Here is a 26,364-nt window from a genome sequence, read left to right as displayed (position 1 = left end):
TCAGTTGGTTGGTTAGTTGGTTTGTCAGTTGTTTAGTTGGTTGTTTGGTAGCTTAGTTGGTTGGTTAGTCGGCTGGTTGGTTGGTTAGTTAGATAGTTAGTTAGTTAAATGTAGTTGACAAATGTTAACGATATTACTGCTGATTTCAGCATTTACAAATACATTATGAAATTGCATTGTTAAAATATTTTATATGATCTATAAGCTAACGTAAATGGCTGTGTTTTTACTAACCTATGTTTAACAGATATATTACAAACAAATTGCTGATTTGATCACACTTTACAGAAAGATTGTATTAGTTAATGTTAGTTAATGTATTTACTAACATTTATTACAGTATTTAGTCATCTCTGTTAATGTTAGGTAATGGATATAAAGTGCTCCATTGTTAGGTTTCAGCTCAAAATAGCACACAAATAATGTTTTATAACTCTTTGAGACTGCTACTTTTAGGGTTTAATTTCTTTTAGGTTTAAAGTAAAAAAAAATTTAGTTAAACTTTAAATTCAAACTAGATTGTGCCCTTTTCAGAAGAGGGCGGAGCTTTAATTGCCTCTGTGTCTTGTGTTCTCAGTGCTGGTCAGGTGTGCATGTGTGCTTTATGCTTCTGTCAGGCTATGTCGCTCCTGTCGCTGTTCATCTAAAACTCCACATCTATAATCCTCTTAGTCTATGCTGACATTATCTTCAGCAGCTCAAACACTCTAATAGCTAATGGACAGACTGCCATTAGGGCTGCTGTTTATGATAATGAGAGTCACTAGTGGGCGGGGCTTTCCCCCTCTGATGACATGCACAAAGGAAGAATGTCAATCAAAGTGTTCCTGCAGACTGTTTTTATCAAGTCTTATTACAAAAATAGAGTTAATACATGTTTACCATTAGAGGCTGTAGATAATCATACACTGCTGACACACAACTGTGTTGAAACGCCTTATATAAGTGCAACTTTAACTAATCATTGCTGTTTCTCAGGTTCAGATGGAAACCTGTACAAACGCGCCTCGTCTGATGTTTTCTATGATGATGATCGTGATGCAAAACCTGAAATGCAAATATCAAATCATCAAACACCTCATCGTCCAATCACAGAGAGAAACAAGACTGCGCTTAGCCAATCAGAGGAGGCCGAAGCTCCTGTCAGCCAATCAGCATCTTCCAAACAGGATGACAGACTTCTTGCGGCAGCATCCATGCAGCCGCTTGTCAATTCCTGTCACGGTGCTCAGGGTTCATCTTCACATATCACAGTGTCTTCAAAAAGCTTGGATCAGCATCCAGAGTGGACCAGCGAGAGATGGCAGATCTGGAAACTTCTGTCCTCTGACAGTATAGACACACTTCCTGAGACCATGGTGTAAAAACACCATGTAGAGAGACAGTTCAGACCAAAAAAATATCAATCTGTCATCAGAGAAAGGTGTTGTTTTTTAATAATGTCCTGTAAATGAGCAGTCTTCTGTATTTTGTGATTGATGTTTTTATTTTGTCACTATTTATTTACGCTTTTGAATTGCATTATGGGATCTTGATGTTCCTTCCAGCAACTTTTAACCTTAAAAAGTGTGTAAAAGTGACTTTTCTGAACACGTGTAATAGTGTGCATCGCTATATTGTCTGGGTTGGTGTTGTTTATTACGCTACAAACACCTTGTAATAAACCACCAGTACATTTTCTGCTATTTTACAGACCTATTTCTCTAGATATTATTTCAGGCTATAAAATGTCAATAAAAGTCACTTTGTTACACTGTAGAGTTGAATTTTCAACATTGAAAGTGGACAGAGCAGAAATAAACATCCCATAATGCAACTCACAAATGTAAATAAACTTGTAAATTGCACAATACAGAAACTGTTCAACATATTTTACAGTGTGGACAATGAATAACATTAGACTCTTATTATTAAATGTATAATTGGTTCACTTCTTAAAATATTATATTTTGTATTTGGGAAAGAGCAAATGATAAACAGATTTATTTTTGGCTGAACTGTCCCTTTAAGAACCTTCTAATTTGCATATTTGAATTGGATTGGCCACAACACAGATAATGTTTAATTTACCACCACACTGTTTTTTCTTTAACTTTCTTAAAATAATTGTTGATGTTCTCATTTTGGGAGGAATATTTAAATGTTTTCAATATTACGTAAAATCTTAAAACTAATCACCAAGTTTAATGCTTTTATTCAGAAGGGATGGGTTAAATTGCTCGAAAGTGACAAAGTAATTTATAATGTTAAAAAATTATTCTGTTTTAAATTAATGCTGGTCTTTTGATCTTTCTATTCATCAATTAATCTGATTTACATTGATAATAATTATAGTAATAGCTTGATATCTGAAGTGTCATGTTGAGCTCTTAAAATTCTCTTTTAAATCACATAAATAAATGACATTTTATTGTATATTCGCATAGGAAACCACTGTTTTAAATTGTAATATTTAAAATTTGAGTGTGTGTGTATATATATATATATATATACACACACACACACACACACATATTTAAATTGTAATATTTAAAATTTGAGTGTGTGTGTATATATATATATATATACACACACACACACACACACACACACAAACACACACACACACACACACACACACACACACACACATATTTATGTATATATATATATATATATATATATATATATATATATATATATATATATATATATATATATATATATGTTTATTGTGATACCATTTCATAATTTTACATTATGTTTTCAATCAAATAAATGCAGAATAGTATGCAGCAGAAGTATGCAGAAGATATATTTTCGACCCCTAAAATTGTGAACCATCATGTAAATATTAAAGAATTAAAGTATCTATATATTTAATATTTCATCATTTTTAAACATCATGCCTTGTGTCAATATTGATGGGTGTATGACTATGCTTATTAGTAATGCATAAACAAAATCATAATATATGTATTTTTTTAAAACATCTATACAGAATAAGCATAATCATAACATTCTTTTTCTTTTTTTTTACTTTTAAATTGCATTAAGGGACCTTTTTCCAATCTTTCCACCTTTTTGTTAAGCTTAAAAAACACTTTTCTGAACATTTGTAGTAGTTTACAGTTCTATATTGTTTGGGTTGGGGTTTTATACAGGGCATCCGTAAAGTATTGATAGCGCTTGACTTTTTCCACATTTGTTTATGTCACAGTCTTATTCTGAAAAGGATTAAACTCATTTAAATTCAAACATTCTACACACAATCCCCCATAATGACAATATAACAGAGAGTTTCTGAAATTGTTGCAAATTTTATAAAAATAAAACAGCTGTAAAATCAGATGTACATCAGTATTCACAGGCTTTGTTCAATACTGTGTTGATGCACCTTTGGCAGCGATTACAACCTCAAGTCTTCTTGAATATGATGCCACAAGCTCTGCTCACCTGTCTTTGGGAATTTTGGCCCATTCCTCTTTGCAGGACCTCTCAAGCTCTATCGGGTTGGATGGGAAGTGACGTGTACAGCCATTTTCAGATCTCTCCAGAGATGTTCAATAGGATTTAGGTCTGGGCTCTGGCTGGGCCACTCAAGGAAATTCACTGAGTTCTTGTTGTGCCACTCCACTGATATTTTGGCGGTGTGCTTTGGGTCATTGTCCTGCTGGAAGATGAAGCGTCGCCCCAGTCTGAGGTCAAGAGCACTCTTGTGCAGGTCTTCATTCAGGATGTCTCTGTACATTGCTGCATTCATCTTTCCCTCTATCCTGACTAGTCTTCCAGTTCCTGCTGCTGAAACACATCCCCACAGCATGATGCCAACACCACCATGCTTCACTGTAGGGATGCTGTTAGCCTGCTGAGGAGCGCTGCCTGCTTTTCTCCAAACGTAACGCCTGGCGTTCACTCCAAACAGTTCAGTTTGAGTCTCATCAGAGCAGAGAGTTTAGTTTCTGATGCTCTGAGAGTTCTTCAGATGCCTTTTGGCTAATTTCAGGCGGGGAGTGTCTTCCGTCTGGACACTCTACCATACAGACGCCTGATTGGTGGATTGCTGCACAGATGGTTGTCCTTCTGTAAGGTTCTCCTCTCTCCACAGAAGAACGCTGGAGCTCAGACAGAGTGACCATCAGGTTATTGACCACCTCCCTGACTAATGTCCTTCTCCCCTGATCACTCAGCTTAGATGGCCGGCCAGCTCTAGGAAGAGTCCTGGTGGTTAAACATCTTCCCCTTACGGATGATGGAGGCCGCTGTGCTCATTGGAAATTTCAGAGCAGCAAAAATGTTTCTGTAAGCTTCCCCAGCCTTGTGCCTCCGAGTCTCGGAGGTCTACAGACAATTCCTTTGTCTTCATGCTTGGTTTGTGCTTTGACATGCACCGTCAAACCTGGGCTCTTATATAGACAGGTGTAGCCTTTTCAGATCATGTCCAATCAGCTGAATTGAGCACAGGTGAACTCCAATGAAGCTGCTAAAACATCTCCAGAATGATCAGTGGAGACAGAATGAACCTGAGCTCAATTTAAAGCTTCACGCCAAAGGCTGTCAATACTGATGTACATCTGATTTATCAGCTTTTTTATTTTAAATAAATTTGCAACAATTTCAAAAATTCTTTTTCCACACTGTCATTATAAGGGATTGTGTGTAGAATGTTGAGGAAATAAATTAGTTTATTCCACTTTACAATAAGGCTGTAACATAAAAACATGTGGAAAAAGTGAAGCGCTATCAATAATTTCCGCATGCGCTCTATTAAACTACATAAACCTTGTAATAAACAGCAGCACATTTTCATTATTTCACAGACTTATTTCTCTAGATATTATTATTTCTTAAATATTATATTATTCCAAATTACTAAGATGTCAATAAAAGTCACTTTGTTAAAGTGTAGTTGAATTTTCAACAACGGAAATGGACAGAGCAGAGATCAACATCCCAAAATGCAATTCACAACCACAAATAAACCCAAAACACACAAAATATAAGAACTGTTCATTAACATATATATTTACAGTGTATATATAATGTGATTTTTTCATCTGTATAATGAGTTGTGGCCAATTCAATTCAAATCACAGTCTAAATGAATTATAGGGAGCTTTAAATTGTGAATTTGGATCAGTGTTTGTGTTTTTAAACACAGAAAATATTTCTACAAACCTGCGCTGTGAGGATCTGAGGATGTATTTGCCACATATATTCCCGCCACGTACAGTAGAATGTAAATACATGACATCATCACTGAGGCAACAAGCGTGTTTGATTACGGAGCTGCAAACATGCAGGAAGTCATCTTTCTCAACTCCTGCCAGAGACATGAATGACGGTATGAGATGTATTTATTTATTCCTGTTATTTATTAAATTAGCCACTATTATGTTACCACTGTGTATAATGTGTATACACCACACCAGGAGTTGTCACAGTTAACTTGCTGCTCGATTGTGTGTTGATCTGTAAAAGTGTAATACAACCCCAAATCAGAAAAACAGTGTGGAAAACACAAATCAGAAAGAAAGTAGAGATTTCTAAATTGACTTTGACTTATATTTCATTGCAGACAATACAACAAACATTATTTAACATGTTCCTCGTGATTTTTTTTTTCCAAAATAAACACATATCCCTATTTTGGTTCTTGCAGCACATTTCAAAAGAAGTTGTGACAGTAAGGCATTTAGCACTTTGCAATGTTGCTGTTCCACTTAACACGTTTAGAGACTGAAGAAACCAAGTGATGAAGTGTTTAATTTAGTCCCAATCTTCCCCCAAACAAGTCTTAAGATGACCAACACTACCGGGTCTTCATTGTCGCATCTTGTGCTCCAAAATGCGCCATATATTCTCTATTGGAGACAGGTCGGGACTGCAGGCAGGCCAGTTAAATACCTGTATCTGCTTTCTCTTGTATTCAATTCAATCAATCTCTATTTCTCTTGCGCTTTTACAATGTAGATTGTGTCAAAGCAGCTTAACACAGATGTTCTAGTAAATGTGAATGATGGCAGTTCAGTTTTCAGAGTTTCAGTTCAGTTCAGTTTAGGTCAGTGTGGTTTTTGCATCTCGTTTATATTCACTATAAACAGCAGCTACGCTAATTCTTTCCTTTATTCTCCATTTCCACCTGGAGATACTCATCCCAAGGCCTCCAGAGACTATGCAGCACCATTGATTCGATCCAAAACCAGCGACGAGATGATCCCATGGTTTCCATAATCCTGGACCAGGCCGTATCCTGAACAGCTGCTGTGGTGGTCATGGAGGAGTGGAGAGCATGAGACTGATTCCTGTGACGCTCCAGGGACAGACGAGTCTTCTTTCACTGCTGAAAGTCCAAACACTGAAGAGCAAATCCATCGATGCGTAGCACCACAAGTCCCAAACCATGCAAGCCAGTGGCGACAGTGGAGAAACAAACTTCACCATTTGACCAAAGTGAAGGATTAAAAACCTTAAGAGAAACCAGGCTCAGTTGGGCACGACCATTTCTTCTCTGGCCAAGCTTCTTGTGCAGAGCTGCAGTGTAGGTGCTGGCGGCTGTAGAATGCCGGACGTCCATCGTGGAGAAGCTGCAGGTGTGAGTAGGTCACCGGCGGGTTTTCAGGCTGGCCCATGGGATCAATGCGGAGACTCGTCTGTCACTGGGGTCTTACAGGAATCAGTCTTATCCTCTTCATTTCTCTATGATCACCACAGCATCAGCTTAGGATACGGCCTGGTCCAGGATTATGGGTATCACAAGAAGTTCTCTAAGGTTGGCATCACCTCTTCACAGATCTTAGATCACATCAATGACGCTGCATAATCTCTAGAGGTCTCAGAATGAGTATCCCCAGGTGGAAATAGAGAATGAAGAAATTAATGTGCAGAATGGGGTTTTGCATTGTCTTGTTGAAATTTGCATGAGCGTCTTTGGAAAAGAAGGCAGCAGATTGCACTCCAAAATCTCTTTACTCAGCATTAAGGGTGCATCACACACTGAAAAAATGATTCAAAGATGATTCCTTGGACTTACTAAACATTTTTTTTAAGTTAAATGTTTATAAACAGCTTAATTTAGGTTAAATGTAAACACAAATTAAGTTGAAAATTACTAAATTGAATTTGTTTGTTTAAATTCAACCCTTATAAATTTTACAGAAATATTATTTTGCAGTGCAGAAGCACAAGCTACCTTTGCCAAGGGCGCTGACACAACAGTGACAGACTCTGGCTTTTGGATTTGTGTCTGAAAATAGTCTAGAAAATTTCTCCCAAAAGATACCTGAAATACTGCTTGATCTGAGCACAGTACTTGTTTCTCTGTGTGATGGTCCGTCCCAGATTTCTCTGAGAACAGAGAAGTCAACAACACTTCTGGACACTGTTAACATAGGGCTTCCTTTTGGCACAGTAGAGTTTTCACTGGCATTTGTGGATGTAACTTCATATTGTGATACTTGACAAAGGTTTGCCACAGTAGGGCAAAGCCCATGTGGTGATCTGGCTTATAGATGAATGAGGATTCTTGATGCAGCGCTGCCTGAGGGATCAGAGATATCACGGTTGTTCAGCTTAAGCTTAACCCTTGTCCCATACGCATTTAAACTCCTCCAGATTCCTTTAATTTTTTGATAATGTTCAGCACTGTTGATGGTGAAATATGCAAATGTATTTCTCTGAGGAACATTGTTTTTAAATAGTTTAATCATTTTATTTTGTATTTGTTGTCAAGCAATCTTCAGCCCATCTTTGCTCCTAAAGGACTAGACCTTTCTTGATGTTGCTTTTGTACCAAATCATAATCACAATCACCTGTTGACATCACCTGTTTCACATCACATCATTACTTAACCAGTTTACCTGATTACTAGCCCTGTTTTTGGACTGTGTTGTAGGTCTAAATGGCAAGAAAGGATGAATATTTACAAATGAAATGAGGTTGACCAGATAAAAGATCAAATATTTTGTGCTTATATTGTTTGCAATGAAATACAAGCCAAAGTAAATCTGTTAATCACTACTTTCTTTTTTTATTTGCGTTTTCCATACTGTCCCAGCGTTGTCTGATTTGGGGTTGTAATAATATTCTTTAATCTCTAATTTTGCTATTGAATCTTAACTTTTGTTTTTTTACAATTCTGACTTTTGCCATTGAAGCTCGAAATTCTAATTGCAAAATATTAAATCAGATCTGACAGGGAAATGTGCAATTCTGACGAAAAAAAAGATAAATTAAGAAAAACAGAAAGTCTGAAGACAAAAAAAAGTCACATTTTTTCGTCATTCTCAGTTTTTTTTTTTTTTTTTAATCAGATTCGCAACTATTTCTCTTGAAGTTGACATAAAATGTTGAAATTATTTGTTTTAGGATGTTAAATTTTCTTAGGAGGAAAAAACCATCATAAGTAACACGTGGGATTAAAAGGTCATGGTTACCTTTTTTATTATGTTTATATAAAATCAGACACATTCATTTTCTTTTTGTGGAATGAAGCGCCAACTTATCCAGCATATGTTTTACACAGTGAATGCCCTTCTAAATGCAACCCACCACTGGGAAACATATCAGAAACAAGCTGGCATGAATATTGTTCGAAGTCCGTATAATTTCCTACTTCATATTTCTGCTCTTTGTTTATCTGTGATTCATTGATGCACATTATTCTTAAAAAAACATATTTATCTTTATATATTTTTATAAAGTAATACCTGCCTCTAGAAAGACGTTATATTTGAGGTCATTTAACATTTAGATCATCAAATAAGACATTACGATCAATCCCGTCCTTTACATGAGCAATAAGTCAGTGCCCTATTAAATATATTTTATATTTGTACAGTCAGGAGCAATATAATGTTGATCATGTTGCTTTTTATAAAAAAACAAATGTTATATATTTTGATGCTCAGTTATTTGTATCCAAGAAAGTAATCATTGTTTATAATGTTCACACTGTATTAGAAGAGTTCATTGTTTTTCTCATGCATTGCTGTACAATGTGTTTTGGGTCACCCTTTCAAATAAGGTTCCATTATAAGTAGATAATGTGTATCAAGCAGGTTGTTATTGCAAAATAAAGCCTGACGGGTTTACCAGCAGCTCTTGTATAAGAAGGAAAGGTTTATTCTGCAGTAACAACCGACTGGATGTACATTATCCCACTTATTACATAGCTACTTGGCACAAATCATTACTATTAGACCAAATCATTGAGACAGAAATTGTTTGACTGCAGTTTGTAGGTAAAATGAACACTAGGGGGCATTATGACGACAACAACTGTTGTTCCTTTACACATTCATGATATTTACAGGTACATATTATCAACAAATAAATTATAAGCTTGCAAAAATTTACCCTATGTAACAAATGTTTTGCAAAAATGTAGACAGCGCCCTCTAGTGGAATTGCCACTTGTGATGTACAGCAAAATGTACTCTATGCATTTCGGATTTGCAAAAATGTAGACAGCGCCCTCTAGTGGATTTGTCATCTGAAACGTACAACAAATTATACCCCAAGTAACGTATTTCAGTTTTGTAAAAAAAATAATACAGCACGCAATAGTGAATTTGTTGCAAAAATTAAGACAGAACCCATTAGTGGATTTGCCATCTTGAAAGTACAGCAAAAATCTACCTTAAGTAAATTTAAAGTTTCTCGAAAATGTAGACAGCGCCCTCTAGTGGATTTGTCATCTGCAACGTACAACAAAATGAGGCCTAAGTGATGTATTTAACATATTTAACACCAAATTAAATATGTTTGTTGTACCTTCAGATTCACAAAAATATGGATTTGTCATCTAAACTGTACAACAAAACTTACCCAAAGTCACATGTTTCAGATTTGCAAAAATTAATGCAGCGCCCTCTAGTGGATTTGTCATTTAAAAATGATAACAAAATGTACCCTAAATAAATGTAATGCTTCTCAAAAATGTAGACAGCGCCCTCTAGTGTATTTGTTATCTGTAACGTACAACAAAACGTTCCCTAAGTAATGTATTTTAGATTTTCAGAATTGTTTACAGCGCCCTCTAGTGTATTTGTCATCTGTAACGTACAACAAAATGTTCCCTTAGTAAATTTAACGTTTCTCAAAAATGAAGACAACGCCCTCTAGTGGATTTGTCATCTGTAACAAACAACAAAATGTACCCTAAGTAAATTTAATGTTTCTTAAAAGTGTAGACAACGTCCTCTAGTGGATTTGTCATCTATAACGTACAGCAAAATGTACCCTAAGTAAATTTAACGTTTCTCAAAATGTAGACAGCACCCTCTAGCTTATTTGTCATCTGTAATGTACAATAAAACGTAACCTAAGTAATGTATTTCAGAGTTTCGGAAATGTGGACAGCACCCTCTAGTGGATTTGTCATCTGTAACGTACAACAAAACGTAACCTAAGTAATGTATTTCAGAGTTTCAGAAATGTGGACAGCACCCTCTAGTGGATTTGTCATCTGTAACGTACAACAAAACGTAACCTAAGTAATGTATTTCAGATTTTCAGAATTGTTTACAGCGCCCTCTAGTGTATTTGTCATTTGTAACGTTCAACAAAATGTACCCTAAGTAAATTTAACGTTTCTCAAAAATGAAGACAGTGCCCTCTAGTGTATTTGTCATTTAAAAATGAAAACAAAATGTAACCTAAATAAATGTAACATTTATCAAAAATGTAGGCCGCGCCCTCTAGTGTGATTTTCATCTGTAACGTACAGCAAAATGTACCCTAAGTAAATTTAACGTTTCTCAAAGTGTAGACAGTGCCCTCTAGCGTATTTCTCATCTGTAACGTACAGCAAAACGTAACCTAAGTAATGTATTTCAGAGTTTCAGAAATGTGGACAGCACCCTCTAGTGGATTTGTCATCTGTAACGTACAACAAAACGTAACCTAAGTAATGTATTTCAGATTTTCAGAATTGTTTACAGCGCCCTCTAGTGTATTTGTCATTTGTAACGTTCAACAAAATGTACCCTAAGTAAATTTAACGTTTCTCAAAAATGAAGACAGTGCCCTCTAGTGTATTTGTCATTTAAAAATGAAAACAAAATGTAACCTAAATAAATGTAACATTTATCAAAAATGTAGGCCGCGCCCTCTAGTGTGATTTTCATCTGTAACGTACAGCAAAATGTACCCTAAGTAAATTTAACGTTTCTTAAAGTGTAGACAGCGCCCTTTAGCGTATTTCTCATCTGTAACGTACAGCAAAACGTAACCTAAGTAATGTATTTCAGAGTTTCAGAAATGTGGACAGCACCCTCTAGTGGATTTGTCATCTGTAACGTACAACAAAATGTACCCCAAGTAAACTTAACGTTTCTCAAAAATGTTGACAACGCCCTCTAGTGTATTTGCCATCTGTAACGTACAACAAAACGTACTCTAACTACTGTATTTCAGATTTTCAGAAATGTAGACAGCACCCAATAGTGAATTCGTCATCTGAAACAAACAACGAAACGTTTCCTGTATATTTCAGATTTGCACAAATCAAGACATCACCCTCTAGCGGATTTGTCATCTAAAATGTACAACAAAATATACCCTAAGTAACAAATTTCCAATTTGTAAACTTTAATACAGCACCCAATAGTGTATTTATAATCTAAAAAGCATAACAAAATATATCCTCAATAACCTATTTCAGGTTTGCAAAAATATAGACAGCGCCCTCTAGTGGAGCAAATGCTGTAATAAACGTATTTTTATATTGCATTGTAGTGGAATATATTTTAGTGGAATAAATTCTGTAATAAATGTATTTTTTTTTAATCTTTTAATTGAATTTTTCTGTCCATATTAGTAAATATATTATCTAATGGAACCTTATTGTGAAGTTTGGCCATGTTTTGTGCACAGGAATCATTTCAGCCATTGCAAAACCACTTTAGATTGTGCTGTTGTATTTTCTTCCTGTAGTCATACGTGTCTGTGTTCTGAAACACAATAAAATGAATGTATTTTAAAGCACAGCATCAAAGATTTATTTCACATCATTACTGTATGATTACAAATGACTGTAAACATTGTGTATTTATGTTTATGTCATGCTTCCTTTGGGGTTTTATTTAGTCTATTGTTTTATTTCCCATGCATGCTTTCTCCGAAAAACAGGAAGCAACAGTCGCTTTCTTCAGACGGCTGGGTTTTGTTTTCCTGAGTTTGATCTTCTATTTTCACAACAGTGTACACAAATATGTTTTTGTTTATTAATAATTGTAAATAGCACAAAGGTCACAAAATAAAAAAGTTAAATAAAATAATAAAGTACAAATTAAGACAAGAAATCCTTAAAGAGCTGCTTATTAATCAACTAAATATTTATGAATTATTTATAATATATTGATCCATTTTTGCCATTTCTGAGTGAAAGGTTTTCCTTATGAGCTAAATATAATACCAGAGTAAAAACGTGGTATTTTCTTTTTGATTATTCCTGCATTGATGATAAATGCTGATTAAATACAATATGGTTTAACTCTATATTATGATGGCTGTAAAGTAGTAATACTTATTCATTCATTCATTTATTTTCTTTTGCCTTAGTCCCTTTGTTAATCAGGGGTTGCCACAGCGGAATGAACCGCCAATTTATCCAGCAAATATTTTACACAGAGGATGCCCTTCCAGCTGCAACCCAGTCCTGGCCAATCTAGTTTATGAATTCCCCTATAGAACATGTGTTTGTACTGTGGGGAAACCAGAGAACATGCAAACTACACACAGAAACGCCAGCTGACCCAGCCGAGACTCGAACCAGCGACCATCTTGCTATGAGGTGACATTGCTGACCACTGAGCCCCCGTGTCGCCAATAATACTTATGTAAATGCTTCAATAGTACCGATATTGAATATATTATGAGGTTTAAATATGAGATAAATGTATTTTTCTTTAAATTTGAGGGTTTTATTTTTCAGAAATTGCTAGTATAAATAACAACAACAACAACAACAACAACAACCGTGTTTTATTCAGAAATTGCTAGTACACATACTGAAAAAAACAGCCTGCTGTCTGGCTGGTTTTAGCTGATCAACTAGGCTGGTTTTAATGGGGTTTCGGCTGGTCTTAGCTGGTCAGGCTGGGAGATGACCAGCTAAAACCAGCTTGACCAGCCTAATCAGGCTGGGAGCCCAGCCAAAACCAGCTATGCCCAGCGTAAACCAGGCTGCTCAAGCTGTTAGCCTGACCAGCTAAGACCAGGCTGGAAATGGCTGGAAACCAGCCTGGAAGTGGCCAAAACCCCTCTAAAACCAGGCTGGTCTGGTCAACCAGCTAAAACCAGCCAACCAACCAGGCTGGTTTCAGCTGTTTTTTCAACAGTGACCCTAGGCTGAATGTGACAAAAAAAGGTGTAAATTGAGAGTAACACATTAATGTAAGCGTAAAAATGGGAAGGAGACGGATGTGATACACAAATTGTGTATTAATATAAGCTATACTTAGGCTATAAGCTCACTGTTATTCATTTCTACGTTTTTAAAGTGGGATATTCACGCTTTATAAATAGATTTCGTAGATACATCATGAAATCAGCCACTAGAGGGAGACACAAGATTTCAGTTCAACACAGACCAGAAGGAGAGACTATACTAGTTTTAAACCCAGCAAACATCATTTAATAACAGGAGAGAAGCGGTTTGCTGAGTGTCTCTGTTTGGATGTGTCGAGTGATTTAAAATCTGCAAATTAAATGTACATTGACTGTGCTTATAAACTAAAACATGGCAAACCGTGTTGTGGTGAGAGAAACACAAACCTAGGGTTGCCAAATCCGTGGTTTTCCTGTAGAATCGGGCTGCTTTTGACCACTCGTCTTTAATTCCACGACTTAAACGCATCAATTAAATGCATATATAATTGTATATTGTGTTAAAATGTTGTACTCTGTCAAATGTACGTTCTATGTAGAAAAGTGCTAGTAAGTAAAAAGTTGGCACACTTTTGTTGCAGAAACTCTAGAGGAGAAACTCGTTTCCATGGTTACAGATTGGCAGTACTCTCAGATTGTTGCTAATGTAATCTACCGAAGAAAGTCAGTCGATTATGATACTATCAACATATTTAATGTTTGTTTTAAATTTTTTAAATATATATATATTTTTAACTTCACAAGCTTGGGATTCACTATACGTTATTTTTTTAACTGGACGGAATACGGAAGCCACAATGCTAACGGAAGTCTCATGGGATAGCGCTAACTGCTCTTTGCTGTAAGGTGAGTTTTTATTTTTTAAGTACCACTATAAAGTAATTTTTAAAGAAGAGTCTGCGTATAATGCATAGAGTAATGTAAAATACGTATTTTACGAATGGGCGGTGGCATATTTTGAGTTTTAATCAATTATTTGGCTTGTTTTGATTGTCCATGGGCTAGCTTTGTTGCAAAAACCTGGCAACCCTGAGCATGCGTCGCAGTTTAATGCTGGTTTGTAAAGTCTTGGAAAAGCTGTAAGTCACAGGAGTTTAAAAGCTGTGGTTTCTAGGCCCAGATAAGTAAAGGAAAGCTTTTGGAAAAATCCTAAAAATCGCTGTGAGGATATGGAAACCTCAAATCTGCTGCTGTTTTAAGGTCTGTTATTATAATTTTAAGAAAAAGTTCAGCCAGAATTAAATGTACATTAAATCATCAAATGTCTCCAAACCGAGTGACTTTCATTCAGTAAAACACAAAAATCAACCAGCTGCATTTTCTTGTTATTAACCCTATACTGCACACATTTGATGGTCAATTATATAAAAATATTCATACCTGTAGCCAGGGGAGGGGGGTCGGGTGGTTCGGAAGACCCACCCCTCATAGACAAAGGTCCAGAATTTGTCCCATACATATGAGCTCATTTGTCCTATTTTGACCGTTATGCCATCATAAATAGTGAAAATAACTCATAGAAAAAGGTTTTCAGGCCAAGCGGAATCCTCTGTTGGCTGTCGCTTCGGTGTATAATTATTCGGTGTAACAAATACTTGTTATGAGTTCAATATCCAGCTGTGCAAGAAAACATCTTTCGCTGCTGTATTGGCTATCCGCTTGTTAAGTGGTGACGTGTTGGTGACGTATGTAATACTGTTTCCGGGTCCAAGCCGCCACTCGTTTGAGTTGAGAAATTATTCGTTCATGATCTCTTTTTATTCTTATCACACATTAAAGTTAATTTTATATAAAGTCATAGTGTACATCACAATCTCTGGGCTTGCTGCATCACAAATCCCAAAATTGTAACAATTTCTAAGAAAAATTAATCACTTTCTGGCCATTGGATATTAGGCATGGACTTTCGAAAGGCTTTCGAGGCGATCGTGATTTTCAAAAGTATTAAATCGCTTTGTAAACGTTTATTATTACCATTTCATGAGTCTCCCCATACAGTTAAATAGAGCCCTTGGACCCGGAAGCCGCTTCGCGTGACGTCACACTTAACAAGCGGATATGCCGAGCTAGTGTTCCTATACTTATAAACTTCCGGTGATCTGTTATTGTGAGTTTTTTTTCCATTGTATACGGTTCCTTTTACAGCATGGATGTTGTAATGTCATTAAAATACAATCAGTTAAACAGACTTTGGCATTCATTTAGTTGCTCAAGCGTAAAACGACACAAAAATCCGTTTACTTGCACGCGCCAGGCTAGCGCAGAAGCTCCATCCGCTTGTTAAGTGGTGACGTGTTGGTGACGTATGTAATACTGTTTCCGGGTCCAAGCCGCCACTCATTTGAGTTGAGAAATTATTCGTTCATGATCTCTTTTTATTCATATCTCACATTAAAGTTAATTTTATATAAAGTCATAGTGTACACAACAATCTCTGGGCTTGCTGCATCATAAATACCAAAATTAAAAAATTGAATTTATAAAAAATGAATCACTTTCTGGCAATTGGATATTAGGCATAACCATATATATTGCGATTGTGACTTTCGAATGTATTAAATCGCTTTGTAAACGTTTATTAGTAGCATTTCATGAATCTCCCCATTCAGTTGAATAAAGCGCTTAACACATGGATTGAATATACTGGCATAAAATAAAAGCTCATATTATAAAAACATGGCGGGGGGAATGAAATTTAATGCAGTGCTTCTTGTACAATCTGAGACCCACTTTATATCAGATATCACTCAGCCTGTGGAGATTGCTGATTTTTTAGGAAAACATACCTTAAACGCGCCGATTTTGCATTGACATACAGTTCACCGGAAGCGCTTAACCCAGGTTACTGGCAAATTAAAAGTCCTATTAGCATGCTTCGGCATATACCCTATTGTTTTTAAATAGAGAAAACATTTTACTAGTAACTTTTATTCTAAATCTTGGACCTTATTTATCAAACAAAAAGTTACAAATAAAAGGTGTGAAGCACTAAAAGCTGTCTATATTAAAGTTAATTTGAATACTATTTTGGCTATCCGCTTGTTAAGTAGTGACGTGTTGGTGACGTATGTAATACTGTTTCCGGGTCCAAGCCGCCACTCATTTGAGTTGAGAAATAATTCGTTCATGATCACTTTTTATTCATATCTCACATTAAAGTTAATTTTATATAAAGTCATAGTGTACACAGCAATCTCTGGGCTTGCTGCATCACAAATACCAAAATTTTAACAATTTTTTCAAAAAATGAATCACTTTCTGGCCATCGGATATTAGGCATGGACATATATATTGCGATTGTGGTTTACGAAAGTTTTAAATCACTTTGTAAACGTTTATTATTACCATTTCATGAGTCACCCCATTCAGTTGAATAGAGCCCTTGGACCCAGAAGCCGCTTCGCGTGACGTCACACTTAACAAGCGGATTGTTGTTATCCATAAATTTTCAAATGTACTTTTTTTTTTTACAAGAGAGGTTATTAAAATTGTGCAGCTCTACATTATTATTATTACAATTATGTTTTTATTTGTATTATTCAAATGGAGAAATTCAGACTGAGGACTTGAATGTGCTGGCCAGTTTGTTATTGCCTTGTAAATGACCATAGGCTACAGTTTTGAATTTAAATAACGGGTGTATTTATTTTTTTCTAATGATATGTCATGTGATAAATTTGTATTTTATTTTAAAAATAAGTATTTTATCATATTTCTTTATTTTAAATCTCTTCAGGAAATATGTTTGGTACATCAAAAAGTGTGGATATGCTGACCATCCAGCAAGCTAATTCAACAATAGTGCTTAAAAGGTCACAACAATATTTAAATATTTAAATTAAATAGAAAATGAGAATACATGAAAAAAGGTCCACTTTTTGAGAAAAAAGAACCACCCCTTTCCCCAGGCTACGTTAGTTTGAATTTATGAACACTCATTCATTAATTCATTTTCAGCTTAGTTCCTTCATTCAACAGGAATGAACTGCCAACTTATTCAGCTTGTTTTACACAGCGGATGCCCTTCCAGCTGCAATCCAACACTGGGAAACACCCATACATACTTGCATTCACACTCATACTCTACGGCCAATTTAGCTTACCCAATTCCCCTATAGCGCATGTGTTTGGACTGTGGGGGGAGCCGGAGGAAACCCACACCAACACAGGGAGAACATGCAAACTCCACACAGAAACGCCAACTGACCCAGCCGCGATTCAAACCAGCAACCTTCTTGCTGTGAGGCAATCATGCTACCCACTGCGCCACCGTGACGCCCAATTTGGGATTCGTTTTAGTGATAAAACATTTTGCATGTAAGCATGAGCAGCTTGAACATTCATCTAAATGCCCTTTTATATCTTCATCGTTATTATATACTTCATTAATGTTGCATATTTATATTTTCTCCAGTTATATAATTTATTTAATTATATATTTATGCATTTATAATTATTTTTTTCTCATAAAACTACTTAAAATATTTAATAAAAAAGTTAAAACATTACTTGAAATTGCAGTAAAAAATGATAAATTCCCCTCCATCATGAAAAAGAAAGAGCAGCTTGAACATTCTTCAAAGTATCCTCTTATATGTTCAGCGTTATTATGTTATGTTTGATTATTCATTTATTCATTTGACATAGTTTATACATTAAATGATCTAGTATTTATATATTTATGCATTTCTAATTTTACTGTATTTACTTTAAAATATTTTGTAAAATAGTAAAAATATTACGATGTTCTTTTTCTTATAAATTTCCCTTCATCATTAAGGTATGGGGCGACATGGTGACTCAGTGGTTAGCACAACAAGAAGGTTGCTGGTTCGAGCGTCGGCTGGGTCAGTTGGCGTTTCTGTGTGGAGTTTGCATGTTCTCCCCGTGTTGGCGTGAGATTTCCTACAGGTGCTCCGGTTTCCCCCACAGTCCAAACACAGGTGCTATAGGGGAACTGAACTAAATTGACCATAGTGAATGAGAGTGCATGGGTGTTTCCCAATACTGGATTGCAGCTGGAAAGGCATCCGCTGCATAAAAGATATGCTGGATGAGTTGACGATTCATTCCACTGTGGCGACCCTTGATGAATAAAATGACTAAGCCGAAGGAAAATGAATAAATGAATATGAAGGCATGAAAACAGCAGCTTGGACATTCTTCGAAGTGACCTGTTTTATGTTCAGCATTAGACATTTTTCTAAAACATTAGTTGATTTCTTTTACGTATTTTTAATATAAGTGATTTATTTATATATGTCTGCATTTATAGTTATTTTATTTTTGCTTTAAATGACTTTCCTTACCAATTTTTTTGTAAATTTATCCTGGGCACAAAAGCATCAATATATTGAGTGAGGGATAAAAAATAATATTTTTAATGATAAAATAATTTTTCCTGTTTTAGATAAAGATTAAATCTTTGAAACAATTTCTTCCCTTCTTTGTAGAATCAGACTGATTGTTGTCTGAATATGCTGCTGTCGTGTTGAAACACGTGTATTTCTCTTGTCTCTAACGTGCGGTTGAGTTTTATTAGGCAGATCTGCAGCGCAGCTGTGAACATGCAGATCACTGACAGTTACCCAGAGACAGGTTTAACATATAGTTAAAGCACACTGTCATTCACACTCAGATGACAGACGGCAGTTTTATGCGCCCTGCTGTGATCTTCTGCTGAGAGAGAATCGACAGGGCGGGGCTTGATTTTATTCCAAAGGAACTGATTGGTTCTATCTAAATGTGGGCGTGGCCAGAAATGTGTCACAGCTGAAAAATAAGAGTGTTTTCAGAGTATTATAGATGGGATTTCTGAAGTTTATTTGATAAATTCTGCAAGAAAGTGATCCAAAGTGATTTGCGGATGAAGGCAAAATGATTTGCCCTCGTCTAATTTTTTAAATGTTTTATTTTAAATAATAGTTTTAATAACTCATTTTTTTTTGTCTTCATCATGGTGACCAAGAAGGTATTGCTGCAGCCTGGAGACCTCCAAGTGGGAGGGATTACACCGCAAGTAGGTTGGGTGACCTCCAAGTGGGAGGGACTTACACCACAAGTAGGTTGGGTGACCTCCAAGTGGGAGGGACTTACACCACAAGTAGGTTGGGTGACCTCCAAGTGGGAGGGACTTACACCACAAGTGGGTTGGGTGACCTCCGAGTGGGAGGGACTTACACCACAAGTAGGTTGGGTTTAGGTGGTGCAGATGGAGCAGACAACACAAATCAGGTTACTGTGAGGTTGAGTTTAGGGTTGGAGTAGGTGTAGACATTCATAAAACACGATATTAGACTGTGTCATGTTCAAGACAATAAATAAATAAGAGCTCCAGGTTTGTACAGCCCACTGGTAGCTTAAGATGTTCAATATCAAGATAGCTCAATCTCTCCCACCTTTCCCATTTTATTAGGGTGTCTCCATATAAACGGCCCACCCTGTATATTGCATCAGCAAAAATGATTGAGCTCATGTTCATGTGTTGTGTGATGAGTCTAGATATTGATTTTTGTGACAGGCCAAGTTCTTTATCTTTATTCTTTAAGTATATCTTCTTTTGTATTGAACAGAAGAAAGCAACTCAAACTGCTTTGAAGTAGGGCAGGACCATATTGTATAAATCTGACATTGCAATATTTTATTTTACTGCGATATGCATTATACCATTTACAATGTCAGCGGATGACTTCAATAGCTTGATAGCCGTGCTGAATATATATATATATAGTGCAGCAGTAGTTTGAAACAAGTGAAATAATAACTGAAGTGTAGTTTTTGGGTGAGCTGTCTCTTTAAGGAGTGTTCAGATGAACAGGAATATGAATATGACTGTTCTGACTGATCTGTGTGAGCGCTCAGTCCTGCTCTGACAGCTCTAGAAAGTGTGTGTTGTTGATCACACACGTGTTTCACAGGAGATCTGACTCTTTTGAACAGAGTCTGGAAAACAATCGAAGCCTTTATTCAGAGAGGGTGGTGTGTGTGTGTGTGTGTGTGTGTGTGTGTGTGTGTGTGTGTGTGTGTGTGTCCCTCGAGAACATGACAAACACATCTGCAGATGTGCAGCAGCAGACGCTCACTGAAACACTGACAACTCCTCTTATTTACATCTGTTGGAGTCCAATGTGTGTGTGTGCGTGCACGTTTGTGCGAATGTGTGTGCGTGTTTATGAGTGTGTGTGCATTTTTGTCTGTTTGAGTGTGTGTCCACGTGCGCGCATTTGTGTTTCTGTACGCACATTTGTGTTTATGGGTGAGTGTTTCTGTGCATCTGTGTGCTTGTGTGATTCTGTGTGTGTGTGTGTGTGTGTGTGTGATTGCGCGTGCGTGTATGCGTGCTTGTATGTGTCTGTCTGTCTGTGTGTGCGTGCACATGCATTTGTCTGTGTGTTTGTGTGTGCGTCTGTGTAAGTGTGTGTACTTAACTGTGTGAGTGTGCACAGTGTAAGTGTGTTTGCGCGCGTGTCTGTCTGTATGTATGTGCATTTCTGTGTGTATATGCATGTTTGTGTGTTAGTGTTAGTGTGTGTGTGTGTGTGTGTGTGTGTGTGTGTGTGTGCACATTTGTCTGTGTGTGCGCGCGTGAATGCATTTGTGTGTGTGTGTGTGCTTAACTGTGTGTTGTTAAGTGGATGTGTGTGTGTGTGTGTGTGTGTGTGTGTGTGTGTGTGTGTGTGTGTGCGCGTGCGCCCATTGGTATGCGTTTGTCTATGTTTCTGTGTGTGTGCATTTGTTTGTGTGTGTGTGCATGTATGCGTTTGTGTGTGTGTGTGTGCACTTAACTGTATGCTTGTGTGTGTTTGTCTTTTTTCTTTGGCTTAGTCCCTTTATTTTTCAGGGGTCGACATAGCGGTATGAACCACCAACTATTCCAGCATATGTTTTACACAGCGGATGCCCTTCCAGCTGCAACCCAGTCCTGGGAAACACCTATACACATCCAATTTAGTTCATCATTTCCCCTATAGTGCATGTGTTTGGACTGTGGGGGAAACTGGAGCACCCGCAGGAAACCCACAACAACACAGGGAGAACATGCAAACTCCACACTGAAATGCCAACTGACCCAGCTGAGGCCTAAACCAGAGACCTTCTTGCTTTGAGGCGACATTGCTACCCACTGAGCCACCATGCCGCACTAGGATGTTATTCAAAGTTGAATTATTTTATGTCTTCTGCTTGTCAGATGTAAGAGGCGTTGTCTTCTGGTGACCTTTGACCTTAAGAGCTTCTGTTCTGAAGCATTCACACTTATTTTTTGTCTGTCATTAAAATTTGTTGTCAAGTTCAAGCACGTCTGCTTTGCAGCTATTAAACACACATCTGTACTGTATCATTCAGACGGAGAGCTGGCAAACACACACACACACACTTAAGCACACACACACACACGCATACCCTTTTGCACACACACTCAAACATATAGTCTTAAATACATGCATACACCCGTGCATACACGCACTCACACATAATTACACACATACACTTAAGCACATGCACACACACTCAAACACACACACACAGACACGGATAAACAAACACACACATACTTACAGACACAGACAAACATACACACACACACACACACACACACACACACACACACACTTACAGACAAAGACAAACACACACACTCACAGACACACACAAATATGCACACTTAAGCACACACACATTCGGCCCTTCCCAAAAGCAGCTGAATGTGAATAACTCCAGCATGCAGTGGATGTTTCATTCCAGCCGGAGCTGTTTCCTGGATGTTTGGATTTTATTTATTTCAGCAATGATGTAATAATCCTCCTGCAGCTTGACTAAAGGCATGTCTGAAGTTGGGGCTGAAGCGATCGTCATAGCAGCGTCAGCCAATGAAATTCAGTCAGCAATAGGCCACTGTCTAGCTGGTGTATTTGCATACAGCGATCTGATTGGCTGACGCTTTCCACTAGTCCCAACTTCTGCAGCAAGAACCACCTCTAAATCGGCAACACCGACGGATCCACAAAGCAGTTTAGCAATGCCTGATGTCACCCATTTAAAGTGAATGGGAAGTGTGAATGTCTGTCTGTCGTTCTGTCTGTCTATTGGTCTATATATCTGTCTCTGTCTATCTATCTATCTATCTATCTATCTATCTATCTATCTATCTATCTATCTATCTATCTATCTATCTATCTATCTATCTATCTGTCTATCAATCATCTGTTTGTCTGTCTGTCTGTCTATCTATGTCTGTCTGTCTATCTGTATCTATCTCTCTGTCTATTTGTCTATCTGTCTGTCTGTCCGTCGTTCTGTCTGTCTATCTATCTATCTATCTATCTATCTATCTATCTATCTATCTATCTATCTATCTATCTATCTCTATCTGTCTATCTGTCTATCAATCATCTGTTTGTCTGTCTGTCTGTCCATCTATGTCTGTCTGTCTATCTGTATCTATCTCTCTGTCTATTTGTCTGTCTGTCTGTCTGTCTGTCCGTCGTTCTGTCTGTCTATCGGTCTATATATCTGTCTCTGTCTGTCTATCTATCTATCTATCTATCTATCTATCTATCTATCTATCTATCTATCTGTCTGTCTGTCTGTCTGTCTGTCTGTCTGTCTGTCTGTCTGTCTGTCTGTCTGTCTGTCCGTCCGTCCGTCCGTCCGTCGTTCTGTCTGTCTATCGGTCTATAAGTCTGTCTGTCTGTCTATCTATCTATCTATCTATCTGTCTGTCTGTCTGTCCGTCCGTCCGTCCGTCCGTCCGTCCGTCTGTCTGTGTCTGTCTGTCTATCTGTCTATCTATGTCTGTCTATGTCTATATATCTGTCTGTCTATCCATCCATCCATTCATCTATCTGCTTGCTTGCCTGTCTGTCTGTCTGTCTGTGTGTCTGTCTATTTATCGGTACAGCAGGTGTGTGTTGTATTGTAGTTTTAGTAAGCGTGTGTTTTTACTGTCTGCTGGGTGTCTGGGAGTGACGGATGATAATTATAGATTGACAGGAAGATGTGCTGATAAAAGCAGTGCATATACTGTAGTTTCACTCTTTGAGAAAGCAGGGAAATTCCTGCAGCTGATTCAGTGTCTGCTGTTTATAGAGCAGTTTCCTTCTGAAGTAGGGTAGCACACTATATGGTTTCAGCATCCAAATCGCAGTGTGATCATTCACAATACCATTTTCTCAGTTCTCTGGTGCATTTCTCACAACGTGATGTTTTATAAAAAGATTTCGGGAGCACGATCAGTCTTTGACGAGGCTAATTCATCACACACACACACACACACACATTTATTCTATTGTCCAATCAGCTCAAGAGCAAACCCCTATAAATAGTCAAACATGTCATACCTCAGTTTTCTCTCGACTTTAGCGTCCCTCCACCACCCCAACTCCACACTATTAAACCAGATACCTATTGAAATCTGAGGGGGGAGCGTTTTGGAGCCGGACAGGACCCTATCTCTCTTTATCTTAATATTCTCTCTTTATTCTGATAAGGGGAATAACACGAGTGAGGGTGTCTTCCCGAGCTCAGAGCCCTCTCCCCGGACAGCACGCCAAATACACATATTCTATTCAGTCAAATATCTGTGAGTGTGAACTGATGAAACTATTTACATTTGCACAACAGGCAATGCATTTCTCAAAACAATTAGTACAAACTGCAAAACCTAGTTGCTAACAAAAGTGCGTCACTCACTCCAAATGGAGAGCTCATTCCTCAAAAGCAAGTATTGATGTCAAGTATCAGTGTCATCAAGATGAAAAGTCCTGACACCATTGTTTATGAACAAGTTAGTCAAATGGCTTTGTCCGATTTTTATTATGACAGTTTACTCTGTACATTTATTTCAATGCAAACAAGTCAGATTTTGGGGAAAATGCTCAAGACAGCAGCACTGTATACTATTTCAAGAGTTCACACTTAGCTGATGATTGATAATAAAGCTAGTTTGGCGTGCTGTCCCGGGAGAGAGCCCTGAGCTTATAAGATCCTCGAGCCCTGGGCTCCCTCCCGTTGCAAGGCGAGAGGGGAGTTTGAGCTCAGGTAGATCTCGATGACTCCCCCTCTTGCTTGTTGTAGCTAAGTGTCAGATATGGATGCTGACAGGTGTACTCAGAGTTTAGCTAATGTATTTTGATTAATTGTTTAGAGTGCTTGTTTTTGAACTGTGGGAGGAAACCGGAGGACCCGGAGTAAACCCACACAACCTCGGGGAGAACAAGCAAACTCCGCACTGAAATGCCGTCTGGTTTGGAAAGGAATTAAACCAGGGGCATTCTTGCTGTGAGGCAACAGCGCTAATCGCTGGCCACCGTGACGCCCATTTGAAAGGAGGGAAAGTAGAATTGGGTGGGGGGGTTTCTTCAAGACGAAGATATTGAGATGAGAAAAGTCTGGTTATTTATAGTGAGTTAAGGATCGTCTGATAGGATAATCAGTCATGAGCTAAAGTTGGAACAGCTGTGAACAATCATAAGCACGTGATCCTCTCGAAATATGTTTATAAATAAACTTCACTTGCACAGCCAATTGAAAACTACTGTAAAGTTAGACATCACTGCATTTAGTGAGGTATCTGAGTACAAGACACTGAATATGTATTTTTCACATATGCATTTGCTCTTTGCAATTCTACTTTATTCACAGCAAAAGAATAAACACACCCTTATTTACAACAAACATACACTCTCTTTGGGTAGAGCTGTGCACAACTGCAAACAATACTGCAGGACATATTGGAACTGAACCTACAACACACACAGGTCTGCAAATCAGTCTTCAAATTGTTCATTTTAGAAGACATTTTCAGGAAAAAAAAGATTTAAAATTTTTTTTAAATAAAATTTTCTTGACAGATTTTGACTAGTTCAACATTTTTGTATGTAATGACTCGAGTAATGAAATGAGGACTATTAGTTTTATATGGAGTGACTATTCAGCATTCACGAGTTTAGTTAATTTTGACTGAGATGACATAAGCAAATGATAATGTTATAAACAGCAGAGAGTTGTGTGAAAGCAATTGATGCATGTCTCAAAGCATTTGCAATGTGTTGGAAGGAATGAGAAACTGCTGCTGTGATGTGCACAAATGACTGACTGTTTTGAGAAATGCATGAACTGTTGTGCAAATGTAAAGAGTGTGAGAAATGCACCAAAGCGACTGAGAAACACTGTAATAATGGAGACAAACACATGCAATCCTTTCTTTCTTTCTATCTTTCTTACTTTCTTTCTTTTTTTCTTTCTTTGTTTCTTTCTTTCTTTCCTTTTCCCTCTTTTTCTTTTATTCTTTCTTTCTGTCTTTTTTTCTCTCTTTTTTTAGTCTTTCTTTCTTTCTTTCTTTTGTTCTTTCTTTCTTTCCTCTTCCCTCTCTTTTTCTTTTGTTCTTTCTTTTGTTCTTTCTTTCTTTCTTTCTTTCTTTCTTTCATTCATTTTCACCTCTCTTTTTCTTTTGTTCTTTTTCTTTCTTTCTTTCTTTCTTTCTTTCTTTCTTTCTTTCTTTCTTTCTTTCTTTCTTTCTTTCTTTCTTTCTTTCCTTTTCCCTCTCTTTTTATTTTGTTCTTTCTTTCTTTCTTTCTTTCCTTTTCCCTCTCTTTTTCTTTTGTTCTTTTTCTTTCTTTCTTTCTTTCTTTCTTTCTTTCTTTCTTTCTTTCTTTCTTTCTTTCCTTTTCCCTCTCTTTTTCTTTTGTTCTTTCTTTCTTTCTTTCTTTCTTTCTTTCCTTTTCCCTCTCTTTTTCTTTCTTTCTTTCTTTCTTTCTTTCTTTCTTTCTTTCTTTCTTTCTTTCTTTCTTTCTTTCCTTTTCCCTCTCTTTTTCTTTCTTTCTTTCTTTCTTTCTTTCTTTCTTTCTTTCTTTCTTTCTTTCTTTCTTTCTTTCTTTCTTTACTTTTCCCTCTCTTTTTCTTTTGTTCTTTCTTTCTTTCTTTTTTTACTTTCCCTCTCTTTTTCTTTTATTCTTTCTTTTCCACTATATTTTCTATTTCATTATCTTTGTTGC

The 26,364-nt window shown here is 37.0% G+C and overlaps 2 protein-coding genes across 3 annotated transcripts in view; both read left to right on the top strand.

The window, feature by feature from the left end:
* Positions 1-2,415, top strand: part of arhgap6 (Rho GTPase activating protein 6) — an 86,758-nt gene extending 84,343 nt beyond the window's left edge. For both annotated transcript variants that reach the window (XR_015499934.1, XM_087268482.1), the window contains exon 13: positions 979-2,415. Coding sequence is in view for 1 of the 2 variants with exons in the window: in XM_087268482.1 (XP_087124608.1) it covers positions 979-1,364 (386 nt within the window). In the remaining variant the exon portion in view is untranslated. The remainder of the gene's footprint in view (positions 1-978) is intronic.
* Positions 2,416-13,566: 11,151 nt separating this feature from the next.
* Positions 13,567-26,364, top strand: part of mid1 (midline 1) — a 146,272-nt gene continuing 133,474 nt past the window's right edge. Inside the window, exon 1 of the mRNA XM_087268513.1 lies at positions 13,567-14,218. The gene's annotated coding sequence lies outside the window, so the exon portion shown is untranslated. The remainder of the gene's footprint in view (positions 14,219-26,364) is intronic.

Source organism: Danio rerio, chromosome 9 (genome assembly GCF_052040795.2).
Source record: "Danio rerio strain M-AB ecotype USA chromosome 9, GRCz13ab, whole genome shotgun sequence".
Taxonomy (NCBI): Eukaryota; Metazoa; Chordata; class Actinopteri; order Cypriniformes; family Danionidae; genus Danio; species Danio rerio.
This window is presented reverse-complemented; position numbering and strand designations above follow the sequence as displayed.